Source organism: Phlebotomus papatasi, chromosome 3 (genome assembly GCF_024763615.1).
Source record: "Phlebotomus papatasi isolate M1 chromosome 3, Ppap_2.1, whole genome shotgun sequence".
NCBI classification, from domain to species: domain Eukaryota; kingdom Metazoa; phylum Arthropoda; class Insecta; order Diptera; family Psychodidae; genus Phlebotomus; species Phlebotomus papatasi.
Window position 1 is genome coordinate 6,460,675 of NC_077224.1, and position 17,334 is coordinate 6,478,008.

The following is a 17,334-nucleotide window of genomic DNA, read 5'->3' on the forward strand; positions in this document are numbered from 1 at the left end:
GGGTAGAGTCAGTACTTTTTCGCCAGTAAGCACTTTTTCGCCACCTACAAATAAAATCACTTTTTCAGGGAAATATGAGCTCATGGAACTACGAAATGACTATTACTTCGTAACCTCTAGTCCAACGGATCAGAAAACCATAACTGGTGCTCCACCGACTAGATTATTTGCAAGTTAATTGAAGAAATTGTCGACAAGGTGAACAGTCACCAAAAAAATATGGAGTTCTTAATAAACTTGTCAACTCTCAGACAAATTGTCTTGCAATATTTTATGTTTTTGCAGTACAGTATTTGATATTTTTTCACTGAAAGTCACTTTGTTATTAACTAAGCTTCGCTCTAATATCATTATTTAATAATGTTTTCCAAAAAAATAAAGAAATACGGATGTGGTGAAATAGGGCTTACTTTTTTCGGTTGTGTAAGTACTTTTCGCCACTCATTTTTCCAAGCATTTTACAAGTGGCGCACCTCGCGGAATTTAGTTGAAACAGACGTAATTGTCAATTGATTTTTGTCGCAAACAAAAAATGTGCAAAAAATCATTCGAAATACTCCAATAATTGTCTAATATAGGTATTAAATAAGAAAAGTACTGTGCAATGTACTTTTGGGGGTTTTCGAAAGCTGCTGTTTCTTAAAAAATCAATTAAAAACAAGTGGCGAAAAAGTGCTTACACAGTGGCGAAAAAGTGTTTACAAAGTGGCGAAAAGTACTGAAACATGCATTGTTGCGGGAAATGTATTTTTTCAACTAGATGCCCAAAAATTCCCGGAAAGTCTCCTGGTTCATTAGAGAGACAATGCTTCAAAGCACTTATACAAAAAATTTCTTTTTATTTCGACAAAAATTGTAAGAATTACAAGGGTACAAAACCTTAAGGTGGCGAAAAGGGCTTACTCTACCCTATCGATTTCTGGTCTTCGATAACTCCCCATAAGTGAACTTTATATCGAACGATCCTTTTTTCTTTCCTCGTCTTACCATGTTTCTTTCGTTTTTTTTTTTTCAAAATTATCCCGAGATTTTCTCAATGATTTTCAGAATTGTTATGGAGGTAATTTAGGTTAACGTTTCGTCCATGCATATATATCATGAACTCGAAATTCGCCATTTTGAATTGTTGAAGGTCGAAGATCAATCACTTTGGAGGGCTTATTTTTGATTAAATTTGGAGTTTTTGGTACGGTCTTGAAATTTCCAATCTGGTTTTACCTGTCCTTATCGGTAATGACATGTCTAAGTATTTAGTAAGCTAACGTCAGAAAAGTTCTAACATGCATACTTCTTAACAAAATTTCTAGTTCATAATTGATTTCAAACTTGTGATTCAATTTAATCTGTAATCAACTGTTATACAGTTAAAAATTAAATCAAAAAACTCTTAAAAGCTCACATTTTATAAATGAATGATTTTAACTGAGACACACATTTTATTATTGGTCAGAGCGATATTTTATTATTGAATTTATTAAATTAATATAAACAATTAATTCGTGTAGTAGATACATATTTTTGAAAAAAAGCTGAATATCACATATAATATTTCCAAAAATACGAAGTGTGTCAATAAAATTAACACAGTAAAGCTATTAAATATTTTATTCAATCATCATCTATTGTATTTCAAAGTTTATCACCTTCAATGGACTTTTCCTTGACTATTTGTGTTGTAATACCTTCTCATTAAAAATTTATTGCGATTCTCATGAATCTTTTAATGTGAAAACATTTTATGCTTTAAGTTTGAAAGAGTTTTTGCAAGCTGAGTTTATCTATATGTAAAAAAGGGGTGGCAAAGCGTCCCAGCTTTATGAAATGCTCGAACTTGTGACTTAAACGGTTCACCTTAAACGTACTTTTGCATCATATACCTTTTACCGGTTCACAACCGATTTATTTGAATTGAATCATTCAAAAGATCGTCCAAAAAAAGTTATGAGTAATAAAATTTATTTTCGGATAAATCGGATTGAAATTGCTTCAAGGTTCTCGAGAATTTCATTGCCGTTTCAACGAGCCCAAATATGGCCCTATTCCTCTAGTTCAGTAATAACCTTCCCGATTTGAAATCTCTCACCGGTTCAGATTTTTTCTTTACCGATTCGAAGGTATATCAGAGAGAACTTACCTAAAAACCTGTTGGAAATTCGAACGTTTAAACCGACGAGTTACACAAAAGTGAGCAAGTTTATCAAAAAGACATTTATTTTACTAAAATTGCGATTAGAACGTTCTCCCATCCTGAAATTCCACAAAACTACACAAAAATTCACTTTTTGCAGCTAATATTTGCACACTCTTGTTGACAATGTTGACGATTGAAATGTGAAGAATATCGAAATTCAACATGGCAGAACAATCACCGCTATTGCGACGAATACGTGAACTTGCACTTTAGGCTTTTGGTAGATTTTCGAATAGGTTTGGCTTAGCTTTGGAGTGGCTTTGTCTCTTCGAAAGGTTATTACTGAACAGAGCCATTGGGTCAATCGATTTGAACAGATTTATAAATCACTTAAAAGATCCCATAATATAGTTTTAAGGGTAACAAGATTGATTTTCGGATAATAACTTATTTATTCAGAGTTCGTTACTGGTTCACAAGAACAACCCATTTGAACCGATTTATAAATCACTCAAAATATTGTCCACTGAGAAAAAAACGGGGGTGCGATTAACTTTTTTTCCTCATAACTTTAACACTTTTTAGGTGTAAAAATATATCAACATTTTTTAATGTTAATTTTACACTTTTTTAAGGGTAAAATTAACATGAAAAAGGGTAACTTTAACCCCCAATACACCTAAAAAGGGTAATATTTACACCGATTTCGGTTCAATAATTCAGGGTAAAATTAACATTTCCGAAATGTTATTTTAACTTTTTCGGATTTCTCTCTCAGTGTCCAAAATACCTTACCAGTAATTTAACTGAATTTCGAATAAAAAATAGATTGAAATAGATCCAGTCTTGTCAGAAATTCCAAAATGACTAGACTAAATGACTAGCAAAATAATATACAACGATTGATATGCAGTTTAATTCTACAAATTACCCTAATCGAGAAGCTCAAAAACTTCTCTGGTATTATTGCAGAAGCTCGAGGACTTTCTCTACTAATGGCCAAATACAAATCATTCACTGTAGAGTGTAAAATGTAAAAAAAATCACTCTTTTCATACTGATGGTTTTTTTTTACGTTCAATATTTTGCAGATTATGCAGTACCAATGGTAATCCGTCGAGGTTTCGCGAAAACGCATCAAATCTCGTAAATTAATCCTGGAAAAGTGGAATCATCGACAGCACGAGTGGATAAAGAATGCACAGAGAATCACTGGATCACGATGATGAGAACAAAGGACATATTTAATCGCATCGAAAAATTTCATAAAGCCCCATTGAAACGTAGTTTAGTGGAAATATTGTCGATTCTATCGGTTGTGATTCTTTCATCTGTTGGATATGGTGAGTACTATTGATAAACTTTTCTGTTCTATCAACCACTCAGCATAAACACACATAATGACGCCAGACATGATGCACAGAATGGTGCAGAGTACTGGGAAAAAAATTGGCAAGTTCAAAATAATTTATGACATATTAAAGTCACTATGCAATATTTTCCCATTTAGCGTTAATTGTTGTGGTTCGTTGATTTAATTTAATCAAAATTGTGTGTGAATAATTTTTCTGTGGAATATCTCATATTTTTTTTCCACAGAAGATATAATCTATTTAAAATGTGCTCTGTGAATCAGAAAAAAAATCACTCTACCCTCTATACTGGTATTATCCCCCTTGTCCTGGATTTAACATAAAACTTTTCCTTCTATTAAAAACATCCCACACAGGATGGATTGTATTGATGAAAACCACAAAATTCACCATGTTTTGAGGTTTTAGTCTTTTCTATGCGAATATTCATACACTCTCGATATTACTTATTTCCGTCAAATTTGAAAAGCCAACGAGAGAAAAACAACTGCAGCAATGATAATAAAAAGAGCTAAAAAATACGCTTGGTAAAATTCACCCAACTATGAATACTTTATAGTCTACACACCAGGAGTAATTTAATTTATCGGCTTTTTCTGAATATTTGCGCATTGCGCGAACTCATACTTTTTTCTCTGTGTGTTTTTTTTTTCTTTTTTTGAAGGAGGTAGAACAAAAAAAAACATAAAACCCAGAAAATCTAGCCCAGAAGCATACAAAAATCCCCAACATGTCCTGAATTCGCGAGGTAAATCCACTCAGATTGACTCTTCTGTTTCTCTATTCTTCAGCAAACACACCGGCAAAAAGAAGATTTCCACAAACTTATTAAATTATAAAAATTTCAATGGCAATTTCGAAAAATACCTTAAGACTTTTCTACACTGAAAAAAATATTTCGAATAATTGCTTGTAAATATTTGTGCATTCCTTTATGTATTTATGAAATATTCATAAATCGTATAACCCACAAAAAGGTTCGCAAAAGTTTGTAATTTTTCACAAACATTGTTCGTAGATCAAAAATAGGGAAATCCGGAAGTCGTCAGGAAGAAACGCACTCAGGGAAACACATCAACTATTTCCAGAGCTTTCGGCTCGGTGTCCAAGCCTTCATCAGTGGACAAGTCTTTCAATTCTTCTCTAAGACTCGTTAAGGGTTTTGGTCAGAATTATAACAGGGCATAAGAGGGAACAGGGCACTATTTTACACTATATTTTCACAATTTTTCTAATAATTTGCACATTTTTTTGGAAGAAAAAGACGTAAGATGACAAATATTAAAAAATTGTGAAAAGACAGTGTAAATTAGAGCCCCCGTTCCCTCTTATGCCCTGTTATAATCCTGACCAAAACTCTGAACGAGTCTGAGTGAAAAATTGAAAGACTTGATCACTGATGAAGGCTTGGAGACTGAGCCGAAATAATATTAAATATTAAAATAAATTAAATATTATTAAAAAATATGAAGCTCTCGTTAAATATTATTAACGTTTAAGCTCTCGTTAAATATTATTTAACGAGAGCTTTCCAAATCGCACAAGATGATCAAATTCTGACAATTAGAGTCGGAGATATGATTATTTTAAAATTCAATTTTTTATCCCACGCAGGTAGGGTCAGGGGGGCTATTTTTTAAATCGAGAAAAGAAAAATTAAGGGGCGTCCAAAAACGGCGGCCAAAGGTAGGGGGTGGTAGATCCGACATCACTTACTTCCAGCCGTTCAATGACATATAACATTTGCTGAAATTCATTTGTCGATATCTCTTTCCGTTCCCTCTCCAGAAAGGGATATACGACGGATGAACTGACCGACATCACAGGATGTTCTCGAAAATCGAATTTTAATGTAGATGATATTCGTTATCTGGTCTCACAACGATTTTTTTTATTCCCCCCTTACCTTTGATATAGGTCTGAAGCCTATCGGCTTATTGTGTTTGAAGCCAATTTCCAAAATTGATCTCGGACTCAGCTCACAGTGTTCCAAAGAAAAAAATGTATTTAAATAAAAATTTAGTATATTTATCCCTCCATACGGTAAGGTATCTTATAATGCGAAAAAACTTCCTCTTCTTTCTTCTTTCATTAAAAAATCACTGAATTGCATTTTCGAACTCATATGATATGACAAAAAAGGTGTTGAATGGCATTGTCACGTTTCGAACTCACGCGTGACAATGCCACGAAAATTACAGAATTCCCCTACAGTAGGGCGTTTCAACTAGGAAAAAAATTTTTTGGCACTATTCTCACGGTGCTGTATTTGATGAGACAAGAAAGTTTTTCTTCTACGACCATATGATCAGACGCTGTTTAGAGGTGGCTGAACGACCCTCTCTGTAGAACAAATTTCTGATTTTACCGGATTTTACACTATAGAGAGGGTCGTTCAGCCACCTCTAAACAGCGTCTGATCATATGGTCGTAGAAGAAAAACTTTCTTGTCTCATCAAATACAGCACCGTGAGAATAGTGCCAAAAAAAATTTTTCCTATTTGAAACGCCCTACCCTACAGGTTCATTAAAGAATATGGCAAACATATGACGTGTGAAGTGTTCAAAGCCAGAGTGTGTGCGAAACCTGAAAGCCTTCCCCTACACATAAAGCAATGACGAAATTCGCGGACTACTCGAACTCTTACAAGTTAAAGGCAATGTTTTTTTTTACATCAAATGATTCCTATACCTATCTATGTTTATATTTACCTTAGTTGATTAACTAACCTACCTAACTAATTATTTATCTACTTGATGTCAATTCCCTCAGAGGTGACTTTAAAATAGTTTTTGGTACTGTTTCACTTTCCCTATTTTTAGCAAGTTAATCTAATTCGGAAGAGCTGCATCCAGCATTAAAAATTAATTTGAAAATGAATTAATTTTTCATAAAGCCGCCGTTATACGTTTTGTGTGTCTCAATGGACTTCCTCCTAATTATTTAGTTTCATCCTCAGAGGGTGAGAAATAAAAAAGAACTGTCTGAGTTTTTGAATGGAATCTGTGAATGGTGAATATGAGTTTGAGATGGAAAAAAAAGAGGAAAAGTTTTCTTCTTGTAATATCACGAAACAAGCTGTTTTCCCATTTGATAGCATCTGCTAGCTTCCACTTGCCCTTCTTACACATGTTAGCCGTGTACCAGAAGAACAATAATCATGAAAAGAAGAATTTGTCTGTTGAGATTTTCCTCCAAACTCCATGAATGTTCGGTGAGATTTGGAAATTTCTCACTCCGTATAACTTTTCCGAAAAGCACAAACGCATGAAGAGTTTATGGGTTTATTGCTCAAACTAACTTTTATAGATTTATTGCTGAGATTGACAGATGGATGTGCAAAAACTTCCCTCAACAAGATCACGAGTTACAATAATTTGTTAAGAATTGCGCATTAGATTTCTGGTGCATGAAGTTTCATCCTCAATGGTACTGTCTGTGTGACCAATTAATTATTTATCCCACCTTTGGAGATTTAAACTAATCCTTATCCTCTTGAAAAATCCATTTAAATTTTATAGTTATGTGGAGACCGTCGTTACTGCTTTTCAGCTTAAATCCGATATGAGTGTTCTCACGAAAAAACCGACCATATTTTACTGTGATAGCTCAAAAGAACAGACAAGACCCTTTTTTTTTGACTTCGTTCCTTCATTAAATATCAAAGCTCTGAAGCTTCCTCTAGCTTTTCAAATATCATATACCCTCTTTGCACGATTATTCTACTATATTTGCATAGGAAGTTTTTTTCAGTGGTCACTCTTGGAACATTTGCAGAATTGCACAATATGCATTTTCCTAGAGACCACTATATAACATCAAAGGACTTAAAAATCATTTCAGGAAAAAAAATGGTAAACGAGCCTTTCTATCAGGAGCTTTTACAACTTGTGCAATCGATTTAGTAATCCAATAATGGTGCCTGTAAATCATTATTGGATTACTGCTAAAATTCATGAAAACCAATGAATGGACTGGATTCTTTGTAAAAAGATATGACTGACGAAATATAAAATTTCCCAAACTCATAATATTGCATGATGCTATGAATGCATGTTGTTCTGAATATTAAGTGAAAACCCCTTTTTTTCTTCACTGAGTTTTTACATTACTGCATTAATTTGTACTGTCTCCTGAATCAATATATTTACCATGTTTAATTGAATTCACTTGATTTTTATATTTTAAAAAAATACAAAAATGTGTTACCAAACGTTTAGATATAGATTCAAAATTGTGCATAACATTTTCCAACAATTTATTCTTAAGTTTTGAATGCAAATTCTTCATAATCACATCAACTAGTTCACTATAGAATACAGATAGAATAATGCAATTTTTGTTTTTAATATCAATTTCTGATTTCCGACGACCCCCCCCCCCCCAATCCAAAAATGATATTATCTTGAGCTTGGTTTTATTATTTTCTCCTCGTCATAGACATATTACGACCTCTCCGAAGGCCCTATTTTCAATAAATTTCATCAAAATTGACTTACTTAAAATACCTTGATATTCCAAACTCAGCTGCATTACTTTCAACTTTCAACTGAAAAATGAATCGGTAAAGAATCGATACAGTTCCCTAAATAAATTTCACAACAAATAGGGGAGGTGCTCATAATTTCGTACAGGGTGTTTGTTTATAGACATAAATCTTCTTTCTAAGTTCTCCTTTCAGAAGGGTTCTTTAGAAACATTACAAGCTGTTAATCGTCTTTATTTTCACTAAAATTAATCTTGATATACCTTTAAAAATGAATTGATATAAAGAGATGAATTTGACTCAAAGTTTGAACACATTGTTTGCAATTTTGGACAGTTTGGTTGTAATTTTGGACAGCTAATCCTCCTCAATAGGATGCTCTTTGTTCACCATTTCGATAACCTAAACAAGTCTTCTTTCTGTATTTAAAAAAGAATCGTAGAATGTCACAAAGAGCCCGGAAAAAATCCATATAATTCATAAAAGAGAATTGACTTCGGTATAGTGGCGGCATTACTGTTGACTGCCTTTACTTATGGTCATGTCGCAATTTTTGTCAGAAAATGATTCAGAAAACCAAAACAATGTGATGTGTTATCAAAATACATCAAATATTTTTAATTTTGAGGTTTTCCGAAATCATTTTGTGTAAAGTTTTTTGCCGGGAGATCGTAAGTAAAGACAGTGGCCACAAGTAATGCCGCCACCCTACTCCAAGTACGCACGTATTCGCCCATTCCCTTGCCTTTCAGGGACCCTCTTCAGGTTTTTTTCTCGCAGAGATAATGCTCCTTTATTTTCTAGGTATTTCTACAAACTAGTCATCTCAAAAGCTAAAACTTTGCAAAATTTAAAAAAAAACACCTGTTCAAAATAACAAGTATTCACCTCACACTGTGGTGAGTTTCTGAGAAAATTGTCTATTTTTCACACGAAAAATGTAATTGAAAAGGCATATCTCACTTCAGGTCAAAGGAACAAATCACTATTATACATGAATTAACACAATATTCGCAATATTCAATGAATATTTAATAATATCACTTAAACAGATCGAAGAAAAATTACTAGGGGACAGCGCGCTGATTTCGGATGACTGAAGCTTCGAACATTTTTTTTTCAATGTCTTTTGAATAAATTTGGCCCAATACAATATTATATTTTATTAGCTAGCTGAATTCTTCAAATTTCCAGAAAAGAGGTGAAATCCTTAAGGAGCAGACGGAAAAAATTCAGTTGTCCGAAGTTTCAGTCATCCGAAGGTAGCACGCTTTCACCTAGTACTTCACTACAGCTAAATAAGACTGAAGTAAACACGAAGTTCTGTCATATTTCTCATAAGCAACTGTGCACACTGAAGTTTCAACAAAGCAATTTTAACTCAAATTTAACGAATTAACGAATTTAACGAATTTAGTGTTTAAATCTTCCAAAAAGAACAAATATTTAGATGAAATTCATTATTCATCAAATATTGGAATAAAAATTCCATAATTTTAATCAATTTATTTTTAGTGTCCAACTTTACCCTCAAAGTGTCCAAAATTAGACGCTGTCCAAAATTATGAGCACTTCTTCTATAAATTGTATAATAATATTATTTTATAAAGGTTTCTTAAGGATTGAAGATCACAATACCTACATGATAAATTATCAATTGACCGATCAATTGACCGACCAATAAATAATCAATTTTGGCAAGTGAAGGCGCAAATTAAAGGTTTCGCAACTACAACTATATGGAACACTTGAACTTCATAGGACCAACGCTAGTAGCGCCACAGTCAGAAAAACGATTTTTAATATTGTATAAATTCAATTATCCGTATTATCTTAATCGGTATAAAACTTTAAAAAAATGATTTTGAAATAATATCTTCTCATTTTTATGAATTAAATTTTTCCTTAAAATGAGCATCCGAGTTTGATCGAATTCAACGGAGTTAGAAAAAAGCATCGCAGTAAGGTTTTTGCGCATATTTTCGTAATTTTATTATTCTACAATATTTTTGCTAAAATTCTTTTTCTATCATGATTCTAAATGAAACAAAGAATAATTCTATTGTATATATATTATATTAGTATATTGTATATAAAGTCACAAAACAGATATTTTATTTTTTTACAAGCTACCCGAGCACCTCCAAAATTTCTAATTAGCAGAGTTTTATAGAAAATTTACCGCTCTACAACTCTGACAAAGTCATTTTCTTTTTTTTTTGTAAGGAAATATATTTAACGAGCCGTTCTCTAAAAGGTAATTTTGTGATCATTCTCAAAAATTCTGGGGCAAATAGTATCAGGCATAAGATACTATCACATTTTGATTCAATTTATTACGGGATTCTGTAAATTTAAGTAAAATACTGAGATCACATATTTTCATAGGAAATTTATTCTTCTACACCTTTGTAAAACACCGTTTTCTCTATCTGAGCGAGAAAAGCGCATTTTAAGCTATTTTTTACAAAAAAAAAAAAAAAACACAAAAAAGACTGCAAATCGTTTGACTAATGCAAACAACAAGCAGCGACACATAGCATTGACGTTTCTTTTCGCCGTAAGACATCATAAATTGTTACTATTTACCCCAAGTGGTCGTTTTTAATAAAAGGATTTCTGGAGAAAAGATTTTTTGTAAAATTCTAAAATAGATAACGGATTTGTATTGAAAGAATATCCAAATAATTTGGGAAATATTCACCAGTGCATCAAATTTAATATAAGTAGCTAATAATTGATATCTTCTGCACGGAAAATATTTCAAAAATAGGGCTAAAAATTTCGATATTTTTTATTTTCTAAATTCCTTGTTTAAATTCTAACTTACGACATTGAAGAAGACGTATGGAGGCTATCTATGGAAAAAATTTTAAGCCGCTATCTTATTTATCTTGGAAGATATTGAATTTTAAAATTTTCAATTTGTGACTTTTTGCCCCAATCTCCCCTATTCTTAAATGAACTAATCACTGGCACTTTCTTTTGACTGAGTATACTAAATATATAATTAAAAAAATTCTATTTGGTTTTCCTCCAAAAAAAAAGAACTTATAATGATTGAATGCTTTCGTAAGGAAGTACAGCTATTAAGTGTTATGGCTCTTTTCCTTAATTTAGTCCATACAAGCTTACTTCTAACCTTTAATTACATTCTCATTCATAAATAAGCCATGAAATGAGCAATAAAATATAAATTCACAGTATCTCTTCCACCTTTCTCACCCACAAATTATCAATGATTTATTAGTATCAAAAAGGAGTGAATTAAAAAGGGATAGTGGACGTAAGTGGCAGTAAATGAATTAATTATGCACTAAATTGCGAAATTTTCATTATATATGCATGAAGATATTAAAACATTATGACACTCTCGGTGAAAGCAATAGATTGCTGGTGAAAAAGTTACATTTTCGGTTGGCATGAAAATGACAACAGCAATGTAAAAGTATGAAAGTTGTGCATTCTCAGAGAATCACTTGCAGACTCCTTGCTCATTTTCTATGTGTAACTTTTCCCTTGAAACTTTCTAAATCCCCCTCAAGCATATAAAGTATGCTGTTGACCAGTTTTCTTACACTTCTCCTTTCGTGCAGAATCCTCTTCTATGAATAAGAAACTTCTTTCCCCATTGTACTTATACCATTCTACCGCCCCCCCATATACTTTTCTCTCCATTCTTCCGAATTTATTCTTCACACCAACATTTTAAATTGTACGGAGCATATCGTGTGAAATTAGCATTTCTTTCACACAATCACAATTTAATGATGGTGAAATGGTGATAGTTTTCTTCTCTCTGTCGTCCTAACTAGTTAGCATGAAAATTGGATTGGCCGCGCACAGGGACAATTGAATCATTCAGTGTGCAGTGAAACTTACCATCGTCTTTTCCCGCCACACATACACTCATCTCCTTGTAATTTGAAAAGTTGCTCAAAAGGATTCATTCGCTATCTCGGCATTCTCTCCATTACTTTTGAATATTAAATTACTTAAGGACAGAACACGCAAGATTTTTCCTTGACTCATTTTCATGAATAGGTTGAGAAAAGTTGTGGGTGGGTTAATTAAACTGCAGTCCACTTGAAAATTTTATGCAAGAAATAAAAGTTTGAGATAACAACTCAAAATGTCAAAATTTATCCTCTTAAGATAAGTGCAACCAATTGAAAAGAATGAGACTTGTTTAGGGTAAGTGTACCAAATTTCGGCCAGCTTACAATTCCGGCCAGATTTTTTGTTCCTCAAATTTCCATGAATTTTTGGTTTTTGCATACTCTAGAGCAGAGGTGTGCAAGAACGGTTTGAAACCGAAAAACGTCAAATAAAGCTTGTTCGTCAATGGTCAAAACGCTACCTGAACAAACTTATTTTGACGTTTATTCGGTTTCAAACCGTTCTTGCACACCTCTGCTCTAGAGATTATACAATGCAAAAAAATAACAAAAATTATCGCTTCGGACATGCAAGATGATCTGACAAAGACATTGGAAGAATTCCGGAAGGGCAAGGAACTATGAGGAAGGTGGCCGGAATAAGCCACCAATGCAACCTCTACATTTATATTAATTTTAAAATGTATTAAGAATGATTTGAGAGAAAATAAAGACGAGAAACTGTCTACAATGTTGCAACCAACACTCCTTATAAAAAAAAAGTTAAAAAAAAATCGATTTCTATTAAAAATATTACATTTCAAGACTTTCCCGCTTTCATGCAACTATGCCGAAATTTGGCACATTTGCCCTAGTACAAAGGTACCAAATACAATTAACCAAAGTAAACTGAGTTTAAAAATTTATTGAAGTATAATAGGGGGAAGTGGGGCACCTTTGAAATTGGGATTTTTCACCTAGGTTTAAATGGAACTAAGCCATATCATAATATAATTTAGCTTCTCAATATGTTAGTGCAGCTAAATTATATCACAATAAGGCTCAATTTTATTTAAAAATAGGTGAAAAATCCCAATTTCAAAGATTCCCCACTTTCAAAAGTGCCCCACTTCCCCCTACATAATTAAGTATGCGAACAAACTGCACTATTTTTAAATTCAGTGGTTCATAACCGATTTGAACCAATTTATAATTCACACAAAATAAGCTTATTAGTAATTCTTCTTATTTAAGGTAAAGTGCCCTCAAGTCGACCGGTAGAGTTAATTATACAATTTATTTATATTTGCACTAATATTTGGCATATGATCTAACATTAATAGGTCAATTATTCCATAAATAAATACGAATCTGTGACAATTTTATAGAAATTCACCATTAAAACATTCAAATATTGACCACCGGTCGAGTCGAGGAACCGGTCGACTCGAGGGCACTTTACCTTATTTTTTTTATTGAAACGGAAGATATGCTCCATCGAAATTTGGTACGGTACATGTCTTTTGAGCCCGCTGAATTAGAAAGCACAAATTATACAACTTTTAAGTAAAACTGAGAGAAGAAAGACAAAGTGGTCAAGGCGAGATTAAGGATCAAATTTGAAGCTGCCACTTTATTAGATTTTGGAATAAAAAGAGATGGCAAAGCGTCCCAGCTTTGCGGAATGCTCGAACTAACGAGAGAATAGATCTCACCGTGAATAAGCTTTTCGCATGGTCTTTCTGAATATCTGAATATCAAAAAATCTATATCAAAGCATCTGAATATCAAAAAATTGGTACTTAACCGATTCATTATCGATAAAGACAGATGCAGCCGGATTCGAAATTTCAATGACTTTCCAAAAAAATCCAAATTTGATCAAGTCGGTTGAAAAATGTTTCCTCCAAAATATTGACCTTCAATAATTCAAAATGGCAAATTTTCCGGTTATAGATATGTTTGGGCGAAATGTTCGCCTGGAGTGGCTCTAAAACATATCCGAAAATCATTGAAAAAGCTTGGTCTAATTTTGAGAAAACCGAAAAAACATGGTTATGGAAGGGATGGAGGGCGGGTTGGGAGAGGAAAAAAAACATCGAGAGATTTTGTTTTTTTTATTGGGGGTCATCGAAGACTGGAAGTTGATATCTCTTACCGTTTAAGCTCCAAAACAGTGACAAGTTGCAAAAAAAGACGATTATATAACTGCTCTCTCTTTGAGTTCGAGCAGTAAAATTAATTATCGACTCATAGCCAATTTATCACCCTTTTAAAACCTATCGAAATCGATTCGGATTTGTACAGGATTCCAAAACCTTTCGAACATTACCAAAATTTGTTCCAATCAGCTGAAAATTACAATCTAAAGAGCATTCTTAACTTCTGAATTAGGAAAACCATTATTTGAGATGATTCATCGGCTCTTAACAATTTTATTTAATATAATCAGCAAAAAATTTTATGTTCCCATATCGGGCTCAAAGTCGGCCAAAATGTTTTTCATCACTCTTTGATGACGAATAATACAACAGCTTATCTCTATTAGGGCCCGAATAGATTCAGACTGCTCCTTGAGAATATTTTACCAGAAAAAATTTGCAGTAAAAAATTAGGTAAAGGAAATTTATGCAAAGGACCACTAATTGATGATCTTAAGCCCTCAGTGTATGAATGTTTGAGATAAATTATTACTGCTGAATTTTAAGGATCAGCTTAAGTCTATATGGACCTTTAGGATCGCGGCGTTAGACCGCGCATTGCAAGGCAAGATCCTGAATTAGCTTTAGACGCCTTTTCCTAGGCCTGCTGATGACACTTTGCAATGGATTCTTCTACAGGTTTTCCAGGGATCTTCCTTCATTCATGCGCTGAATTGTAATTTCTCAATTCGAAGAAGCAACCCCTAGACTTTTAGCTCCTCACTAACAGCTACGTTGGCTACGTTCCTCTCTCGATAACAGCTCAGAGGTATCTTATCTTGGCGACTTAAGCGGTCTTCATACTAGAGGTTTAGCCCAGTTCCCGACGGCCTCAAAATCCTAAGAATTTAATGGATCATTTGTCCTTAATAATCCAATCCATAATCGAATTTTTCCAAAAAATCATAATTGTTGAAAAATTAGATATGGCTAAGTCTCAGGTCTGAAGTCCGTATTATACTCGCGTTCTTAATCCTTCAATCATTATCCAAGTCTCATTATAAATGAGAACAAGAATGAACACAGCTTCAAAGACTGACAATTTAGCCGATCGACTAAGGTGGGGCTTATTCCTAACGGTTCTGTTAATTTCCCTCATACTAATGCAGAAGTCTGACCTGAGAGTTCTGAGTTAGTGCAAGATTTTACCCTACTTCCGCAATTTTAAAGATCCACTTTTAGTATTTTCTAAATGAATTCGTTCTATGGTGTTTTGGCAAAAAAATTTAACTATTAGCTATCTAATCTGAGTTGTAACAGTTCAAATTTCACATTTCGTTGGTTTCGAAGAAGACTATTGTAAGTCCGAAATGTAAACTTTACAGGAAAGAAGTTTAAAGTTTGGCAACTAAAATTTATTTTCATTAATTTCACTGCAATTAGTATACTTTCAGCTTTTGAAACTATTTTATCACACTTACGCATTGAATATCTTCTAGTTAACACTGCTTTTAAATTAATTATAGCAAAATTGTGGGCAAAAAACTCAATAATTGGGCACGCTGATTTTAAGTTTCTTTCTTGTAACTTTTGCAGGAATATCTTAATCAACATAAAATTTTGAGGGGATATAGATCTAAGGTATCCCATGATACCATCTTTTTATACTATTGTAAGTAGACTTACAATAGTCTTCTTCGGAACCGACGATTTGTTCTTTTTGTAATCGCCTTTACTTGGTAGAATTTGATGATTGATACTGGACGATAGGAACGATATAGAAAAAACCTTTAACATCGAAAAATTGTAAAACCCGTAAAATCATACGTGAAGTTTGTAAAATCGTAAAATCATAAAAAAGTTTCAATTTTCAAAATTTTATAATATTATACTCCTTAAGGCATGGATTGATACGTGATTTTAGTATGTAGTTGCTCTCGTATTTCAGCTTCCGTTCTTATTCCATAGATCTTAAATTACAATCATTACAATCGTTACAACTCAGTCGTGTCACTCTGTTAACACTCTTTCCCACAAGGATCACTTTAAGGATTCACTTTTGTGGAGTTATATAGTTGAAGTGCTTACGAAAAATGATTTTGGGGAAAGTCCTGTTGACTCATCACTGGAGATTCTGGCGCCTTTTCAGGGATTCCTCACGAAATCCTCATAGCTGAAATGCTGGCAAATGCAATTCTCAGTGTTGTTGAAACTTTTCCCTGAAATATGCGATGCATTGTCGGCAAATTTGGACACCGCATGACTGTTTAAATGACTGTTTTTGAAACTATCCCAAAACAACTTGCTGGAAGAGTATTTAAAACAAGTACCTTGCCCAGCAAAGTGTCCCAATAATTCGGCATTTACATACGGATGAAAAGCGACGGTTACACCAGACACTCCCTCCACTTAGATAATAAATATCTGCTCTGCAGCATCCCTTCCCTGTCCGAATTTTCGTGCCCTTTATTTAATCCACACGTTAAAGCTGCCTTTCCTGAAGCTATGAAAATCAATATTACATCTTGATTGTATAAAAAAGTCTCCGTCAGCTGTGGCTGGTCTTTTTCACTGTAGCATCCTCAGGATATCATCACATTTACACTCCATATTCTCCGGCGCTATGGGCGGGCATAAGACCCAAAATTCTCGATGAGATTGTTGACCGACGTCCAGACGCCAGATGTGCATCATTTGAAAAAAAAACTGGCAAGACAAAAACACTTTGACTGAAAGCTTACCAATTTGGGATATACTGTTTCATATATCGCTCATTCGATATTATAGAAGTACATCTTCAGCCAGAAATTTACTTTAGATATCTCGTCTTTTCTTTCCTTAAAAGTAAAGACAAAGTTTAACAAAACGAAAATCTAAATAGAAAACTTAAAGTAAATTTAGAGATTGAGTAATGGACAGTGCCTTTATTGTAGCACGAATGCTACAGGCTCCACACCAGAATTTACTGGAGTACCCTTCATCGCTAGCCCCCCGGAGATTAAGCTCCATTGCCCATTTCAAGAAGGCCACGAATCTGGCGTCCTCCTCGCTTCACTGGTGAAGACTGACTGAGGAACCGATTCGACTGTGCCTTCGGAATAACTCGTCGAGCACTCACAACTCCATCTAGCGGAACTATAGCGATATCGTAACTTGAAGTTAGCCACTATTATAACACCCCTCAAAGTTACCATCTCAGCTGAACAGTGGTACCGTTGGCTCAGAAGAGTCTTCATCAGGACGTGTTTTCTCCCTCCAAATCCTCTAGGCTCAACAGTTCTACTACATTATAGTATTTAATAAGAGTTATAATTCTTTGGAAAT

At 33.7% G+C, this 17,334-nt stretch overlaps 1 protein-coding gene across 2 annotated transcripts in view; it reads left to right on the forward strand.

The window, feature by feature from the left end:
• Window positions 1–17,334, forward strand: part of LOC129806582 (protein amalgam) — a 189,050-nt gene that overhangs the window by 128,581 nt on the left and 43,135 nt on the right. For both annotated transcript variants that reach the window (XM_055855274.1, XM_055855275.1), the window contains exon 4: window positions 3,223–3,474. In XM_055855274.1, the coding sequence (XP_055711249.1) occupies window positions 3,354–3,474 (121 nt within the window). In that variant the 5' untranslated portion in view covers window positions 3,223–3,353. The remainder of the gene's footprint in view (window positions 1–3,222; window positions 3,475–17,334) is intronic.